We start from the raw sequence: 7901 nt of genomic DNA, 5'->3' as shown, positions 1-7901 counted from the left end.
ACACAAAAAAAGAATAAATAATTATATATCATTCGGCAGACACTTTTATTCAATACACCCTGAAATTGAACTCAATCATCTATAGCTGAAAATTAAATTAAATGTTAAGATAGTCAAGGTAAAATCCCAAAACCACCAAGCTGTCAATGTTGGTCTGGATATCGGATATTAAATAAATTATATTTATTTAATTTATTAATAATAATACATATTTTTTATTTTACCTGAGAGTCACTCATTCTGTCATGATGTGTTTCACAAAATCTAGGAAGGAAAAAAAAAAAGAAATGTATTAAACAATCATGCTGGAGTGTTAAACAGTTTCCATTGATTCCATTTAAACTGTAACACATTACTACCTCCATAATTGATAAAACCGTTCATGTCTTCCTGTCCCGCAAGAATGTGGTCCACTTCACTGACGGATAACCTTTCACCTGGCAGAGGGAAATTACATTATAAATATAGAATATTTAAACAGTATAATGTACAATAAAGGATACAATGAAGGGTAATATGTATTGCAGTGGTGTGAAATCTTCACTTATTAAGATTTCATAAATCCTATATTAAAGAAAGAAAGAGCATTTAGTGACTGAAAGAAGTAGCATTGATACCCTACGAAATAGCGAGACAAATGAAATTAATTCTGTTTATAATTTTATTTAGTAAAACATAATAATAACCCCATAAACCCTCATTATCACATCATTCTTTGAATATTACACTTACATTTAGATTGCCTTACCCATAGCAACGTACAAATATCTCACCTATTCAACTAAACATGTAAGGGTTAAGGGCCTTGCTCAAGGGCCCGGGTGGTGTTTTTTTTTAACTCACAACCTTTTGACAGCTTTGTTGTTGCTAAATTCCTAACCATCTTACAAAATCAATGAGAATGAATTTGTTGCTTTAACCAATCAGATTGGGACTTGGAGACCCCGGATCATCTAGCATCTGTCCAATAACATCTGCATTTTCACTTCCTTAGAATGGATGGTCAGAGAGCATGCAAGTTCAAGTTCAAGTTTATTTCTATAGCACTTTTCACAATGGACTATGGATTGTCTTAAAGCAGCTTTACAGAACTTAAGAATTCAAGTAAAGTATGTGTATGTATTCCTGATGAGCATGCCTGGGGCGACTGTGGCAAAGAAAAACTAGAGGAACCAAACTCAAAAGGGGAACCCATCCTCATTTGGGTAATATCAAGGATGTAAAAGTCAACTGCATCTGTAACAAACTGCCTGATTTGAATATATTTGAGCTTGTGCACTGTTGGGTTTTGAACCTTTTGACAGCTTTTTTTTTTTTTTTTTTTTTTTTTTTAAATCGTCACAGACATCTTGGCTTGGCTTGGCATCTAGCTTCCACCCTTCAGTAACCCATAGCCTTTAACACTAAATCAGGACCGGCCTTTAAAATTTAATATAATTCATTATCTTGACTACTTGTGAGTTTTGTCTGGGTTTTTAATGCTCTTTTAACTCTTTTAAAAAAGTAGCTTCAAGTTGAGATGAGTACTCATATTTTCAAGGGTTTCAAGTTGAACAAACATGGACTGTCACATAATTAAAGCCAATAATGTCTTTAGAATACATATTACAGTAGAAATATGGAAAAAAATATAAACTGTAGTATGACACAAGTGAACTAAGTTTGAACTGGATATTGAAAAAGATATTAGACTGGGTTAAATTTTATTGTCACTATCAGTGACTAACAACTTTATTGTCACTTCCTAACCTAGCCTAACCTAAGCAAATATATTTCAACCGCCTGTTAAATTCTGTAAAGCTGCTTTGAGACAATGTCTGTTGTGAAAAGCGGTATAGAAATAAACTTGACTTGACTTGACTTTACTTGACTTGACTGTTCAACAGCCTGTTCAAACCCAACATGCTTGTGTCATTAAAAACAGTGGTGAACACTAATGAAGTAAATGTAATTCATTACTGTACTTAAGTAGCTTTTTCCTGTATCTTTACTTTACTGAAGTATTTCTATTTATGGAGACTATTACCTCACTACATTTCAAAGTAAAAAAAATCGTATTTTTACACAACTATATATTGCAAAATCAATCGTTCATTTCTATTTATGAGTGGATAAAAGTTTAACCGGTGAAGCACAGGATTGTCGCTTGGTGGTATTTATTAGCACCAACATACAGTTCAGCATCAGTTCACATCAAGCAGAACAGTTTGAGAGGAATAAATGATGAGAGAAACTACTGATTCTAACATGCCACAACGCCCGCAACCTTATTTGTGGTATATTTTTGATGTAGTTGAAAAGTCATGATGTAGTCAAGAGTATTGGGCTCATGAAAATTTTTATTGATATCAGTGTTTGACTTATTAATATCATTCTATTAATAGATTGGTGTGTTAAGAGTAATATTAAAGTCTTTTTACTACAGTAAAAGTTTAAAGGGTGCACTTATACATTTACACAGAGCGAATCTCTACTTTAACCAAACTACATTGTTTGCATACTTACTCCACCAATGATGATACAGTAAACATTATATGCACATGTAGCAATATTCAATATCTAATACCATTGTTTTTTTTAAAATAAGTATTAGCTGAGTCTGTTTTCTAAGTAATATTTGATTTTGAGGAATGACCTTTGGATCCTGTTATATTAGTGCAAATGATATACTGTACATATACAACAAAAATATAATTAACATTTGGAAAAAAAGCAGAGTGCAAAATCTATAATCGAATAGGAATTATGTTCTATAGATATAGATATAGCATGGTAAAGTTTATTACCGAGTGTAAGAAGTATTTGTCGGAGTTCAGCACACATGATTGTGCCGTTGCCTTCCTTGTCGAGAGCCCGGAGTGCCTCCACAAAATCCTCATATTTACCCTGTTTTGAAGACTTTAAGACTTGATGGAACATCGGCAGAAACGTCTCAAAGTCAACAAATATGGACTTAAGCTCTGTAACACAGGAATACAACAAAAAAGCAAAATTGAGTTTGGAGACCTTTGAACAGTAAAGTTAAACATTTTTAAATAACTTTTATTTTTGAGTAGCAAACAAGATGATAACATTATTATAAATCCCAAAATTGGCTAATGTAAAGCTTGCATGCTGCTTTGATAGCCCTAATGTTGAAATGTAAAACTCATAAAATAGAGCATGTCAAAGGTAGGGATATTGTTGTACTTACAACTTACAGTATAACTGTCATGTGACAATGATGGTTTAAAGTGATATCACTGAATATAAGGGTGAGTTATATTGACTATGTGCAATAAATTCTGCTCACTTGATGTTGATGGTCGTGTTTCTAGTATTTTTTATATTACCAACAATGTTGTCATGTTTAAATGAAAGATGATGAAAGATGCTAAGTTTTGACTCATGAATCATATTTTTCGTTCCATGTCTTTGCTGTCGTCTCACCTTCAGCATACTTTTTCTTATAGTCAACTACCTAGTAAAGATGATTACTTGTGATAGTAGTTTATGTACACTGCATTAGCAGCTCTTTTGTTAATGTACTTCATGAAACTACTTTTATTAACCAGTGGGGTCGGTTCACAACATCTCACTGAATAAGACAAGACCTTCTCTGCTGGCCTAAACTCTATTAGAGTTTCTAATAGTCGCCCATGGGCCTTTTTCTAAAAATAGCTGTTTCCTACATTGTTAAATCATTGTTCATAATTATTGTGAGAAATCATTAACATGATCAGTGTCTTCACATAGATGAATATCATTAATTATTAATAATAACATATAATTCAACATGAATTGAGCAAATTTGTTATTTCAGAAGTGTGTATCAAACTGGTAGCCCTTCCTTTTAATCGGTACCCAGGAACCAGCTCTCAGTTTCAAAAAGGTTGGTGACCTCTGTTCTAAGTAAAAAGATTTCAAAAGTACTTCAGAAATCTTAAAATACATGAGACTTAAAATACATGAAAATGAAGCTGTTGCTTTAACCAATGAGATTGGAGACCATCTAGCAGGCATCCGATAACCTCAGCATTGGAAGTTCCTCTAAACGGATGGTCAAAGAGTGCACTAGTCAAAGCTCACATACCGCATCTCTTGCACAAGTTTAAATATACAGTATATTTGTGTGTATTTAATATCTGGTTTTTTTTCATTCCACAATGACTGACAAAGGGGAAGAAATCGATTTGGTTGCAGATACACTCACAAGGCCATTTACAAAAAAAGAGAAAACAGTTCAAAGCAGTTGTTAAGTTTTTCCATAAACCATTTACACCTTTGCGCTTTCTTTTCTGTTGAATTTGCTCAAAAACATTTCAAATTTCCAGGAAAACTGTAATGCATTGAAAAAATTCACAGTATTAACATTTTATGAGGTTAATATTGATGCGTCTATATATAAATCTATATTATTTTATAGAGTCAGTGATAATTTTAAATGAAATGTATATTTTCTGGGAAAGAAAGTTTGCCAGAATGTTATTTTTTATTAAGAGTGATGTATTTAAATTGCTTGAATGATAAAAAGCACATACCATTGTTATATTATCTACCCCACCCCAAAAACAACCCTGACCTGTGGTTAAATTTGCCCCTAATAATTAACTGGGGAAAATGTTTTATTGTTTATAACATCCTTTATGCTCTATACAGGTTTTATTTGTTCACTACTTGGGTTATTAATTTTCCACTTACCCTCACTCTTTGATGTTCCCAGCACTTTAAAAATGTCTGCATTGGTAGGGTTCAAGCCCAAAGACCTCATCACATCCCCACACTGCCCAAGTGAGATTTCACCGTTGCTTGATTTAATGAACAGCGAGAAGGTCTCTCGGATGTCTGGGGTATAACAGAAAAAATACAGCTCTACATTTTTGCAGAATCCAATTCCACAATGTGTAATCTACAGCATCAAGGTCTCGACTAAAGGTATTCTACGTACATGACAAAATTCGTTAATTAATAATAAGAGCAGGTTCAATCGCTTACCTTCAATTTGCACAGCAGTGAAGTCATTCTGCAAAAACGAAGGGTGAGAATCATGTTACCATGCAGCCACTTCCACAAATGGGTTTGCTGACAGGCGAGCTAAAAACTGGCATCATCACTCATCTTGTAATTATTCTGATATACTAGATGAACACATCTGTGGTCTGTGATCCAAGAGAGCGTTTTTTGATTTTATGGTTTTCTAGGAAGGTCATGATTGTGGCAGCTGTCGGCTCGGCTCATACATTCCCCAAGCTCTCTCAAACACCAACATTTCCTCATTGCGAATAACATTTTGGATACCATGACTCCGAACCAGTGTGCTAAACTGAGAAGAATGCACTACAAAGGCCAAATGGCAGCTTCTAAAAGGCAGCTCCAAGTCAGATTGGCCATCATTCATGCCGACATACTCAAGTAATTGAATGTCACATAGAGTGCATGCTTAGCCAACTACTATTACCTTTAGAAAGTCTTAGTTACTTAATGGTTTGAGACTTTGACTTTGGATCTGAAGGTTGAGTTCGAATCCGAGCCACACCCTTTCTGGGCCCCTGAATTTATACGCTGAACCTGAACCTTTGATATAATCTGGGATCTAATTAACTCTTTATTTAGCTTCATGCATTATATATATATTTTTTCAAACCAACTTATATCTGAAATATGCACAATATATTCATTAATATAGCTTAATTAATATAGATTTATATATTCATATAAAATTTTTGTCAGGGTTATGCCATAACAAGAACATGCAAAAAACTAATTTATTCCAATATCAAGGTCAAACCCAGAACCAAAAGATTCAATTCAGTTTACTTTTATTTAAATTTTATAGCACTTTTAACAATGAACAGTATCACATCATCATTTAAAAAGTAATGTAGGGAGAAAATTTAATTTTCAGTGTATTATATAACATACTAATATTTGATAGGGCTTTAAAAAAAATCATATGGTAATCAAAAGCATATGTTTGAGGTTATGGTTATTGTAATTTCTCACTGTACAGTTTTGATTTCTTATAACATGTAAATGAAAAATTATTTCATGTAAGTAAAGATGTTGAAATTACCATGGCAGCAAGGTCAAGTTTTTGCTTCGGTGCTGCTGGAGTAGCTGAAGCACTAGCAGGTGCTGGAGAATGAGCTTTATCCGTAGCTGCTCCTGGTGTAGGACCTGTTTGTGGTGCTGGAGATGAAGCCGTGGATGCTGTTTTCAGGATTTCCTTTTTTGTAGCCATGGTCATTGGATGAAGCAAGCAGGACCGTTGTTGGTGGTCTAAGGGATTAGTGCTTATATACCCTACCTTCAGGCTCCTTCCACAACTATGGCAGGTGGCCAGAGTCATGCAATATTGCACACACTTCCAAAACAGGAAAGATCTGTAGATCCCTGTGGGTAGCCTAAACTCCGAGTGGTCCCCGTTTCCTTCCTCATTGGATTGTTATGTTATGCTATGTGTATTTCTGAACCTGTTAAAAGAAACATAACGTGTTTACAAAAGTATTCTACTTGGACCAAGTTTTAGATACTATTAATAGACACAGGTACAAAACTAATGTCCATCTATTGCCTACTGTCAAAACAAAAACCTATACCAAAACAAAAACCTAAACTTGAAAGAAATTAACTCTATTAAAAGCAAAGGAATGCTTAATGGTTCTTGCTTTTAACAGACACTTTTAACTTCTAAAGGTAAACCAGGTCTTAACCAGGTCTTTCTCCCTAAAACTAAAACATTTAACGTCAGGTGGTCCTGATTTTTGCCAGCATTTTGACCTTTGACTGAAAGTGATATATTGTTGGCTTCACACATCAGGGGGAATACAATGTTCCACATTATTTTCTCATATGTCTACAGAGCACTGCAGATGATAGAAACAGAAGACGTAAATGTGAAATGGAGATTCCTATTTCGTTTATTGCTTTATGTATAAACCCGAAAAGAATTGGGACACGGAGGGCATACAGAATGTACTTATTAATCAAACGATTCAACAAGGTCTTCGAAGGGACACAAAAATAGACTTGAGCAGACAAACTATTAAATCTTTGTCATCTTTGCCATGCTGACCTTGATATTGCTGTATTTTTGTCTACTTTTTCCTTTCTCTTTCAAATAAAATGTGGTAAAATGTTCATATTATTCCTATTTATTCCCTAAAGAATAAAGACAATAAACAAGAGCACACAAGATGCAGTCCTGTCAAATAAGCATGTACATATGTGAGTCAAGTCAAGTCAAGTCAAGTTTATTTCTATAGCGCTTTTCACAACAGACATTGTCTCAAAGCAGCTTTACAGAAATCAACAGTCAAGGTGAACGGTGTGCACTTATCCCTGATGAGCAGCCATGGCGACTGTGGCAAGGAAAAACTTCCTTAGATGTTATAAGTAAGAAACATTGGGAGGAACCAGACTCAAAAGGGGAACCCATCCTCATTTGGGTGACATCAAAAGTTTGATCATAAATCTTTCAACAATACAGAAAACTGGAGAGTGAGAACTAACATGAGTACTAGAGTATAAGATTATAAGTAAATGTTCTTTCTACAGTCTTATACAGTCTATATGGTTAGTAGCTCCTAGTTTTATGAGCGAAGAGTGAGTGAAGAAAATAAGCATTCTTGCAGAGGAACTTGATCTGTGGAGCTGTCCTAGCCATGCCATGCCATTTTTCCCAGGATGGTGGACTATATAGTGTGTTCTATATAGCGTGCATGTTGAAGAGTTATGCATGACCTTATGCGATTAGACTTGAGATCTTCACGTTATTCCTAATGCAAATCTATGTCGACATCACGATATATCTTCTGAAAATAAATCATGATATTGATGTTGATTTAGTAAACATTACGTAATTATTTACTTATGTAACATTTGGAAATGAGAGGACCCATGTGTAAAAAGTTTAGTTTTGA

At 34.3% G+C, this 7901-nt stretch overlaps 1 protein-coding gene across 1 annotated transcript; it reads right to left on the bottom strand.

The window, feature by feature from the left end:
• Window positions 1-220: 220 nt before the first annotated feature.
• Window positions 221-6450, bottom strand: LOC310734773 (myosin light polypeptide 6). Its single transcript, XM_083557203.1, has 6 exons — window positions 6053-6450; window positions 4975-5002; window positions 4681-4824; window positions 2787-2960; window positions 360-437; window positions 221-264 (listed from the first exon to the last, which is right to left on the bottom strand). The coding sequence occupies exons 1-6, from the start codon at window positions 6326-6328 to the stop codon at window positions 236-238; spliced, it is 729 nt and encodes a 242-aa protein (XP_083413329.1). The 5' UTR covers window positions 6329-6450; the 3' UTR covers window positions 221-235.
• Window positions 6451-7901: the final 1451 nt, after the last annotated feature.

This window comes from Silurus aristotelis, assembly GCF_946808225.1.
Source record: "Silurus aristotelis genome assembly, chromosome: 12".
NCBI classification, from domain to species: Eukaryota; Metazoa; Chordata; class Actinopteri; order Siluriformes; family Siluridae; genus Silurus; species Silurus aristotelis.
The sequence above is the reverse complement of the archived record's forward strand: the minus strand, read 5'-3'. Positions and strand labels throughout refer to the sequence as shown.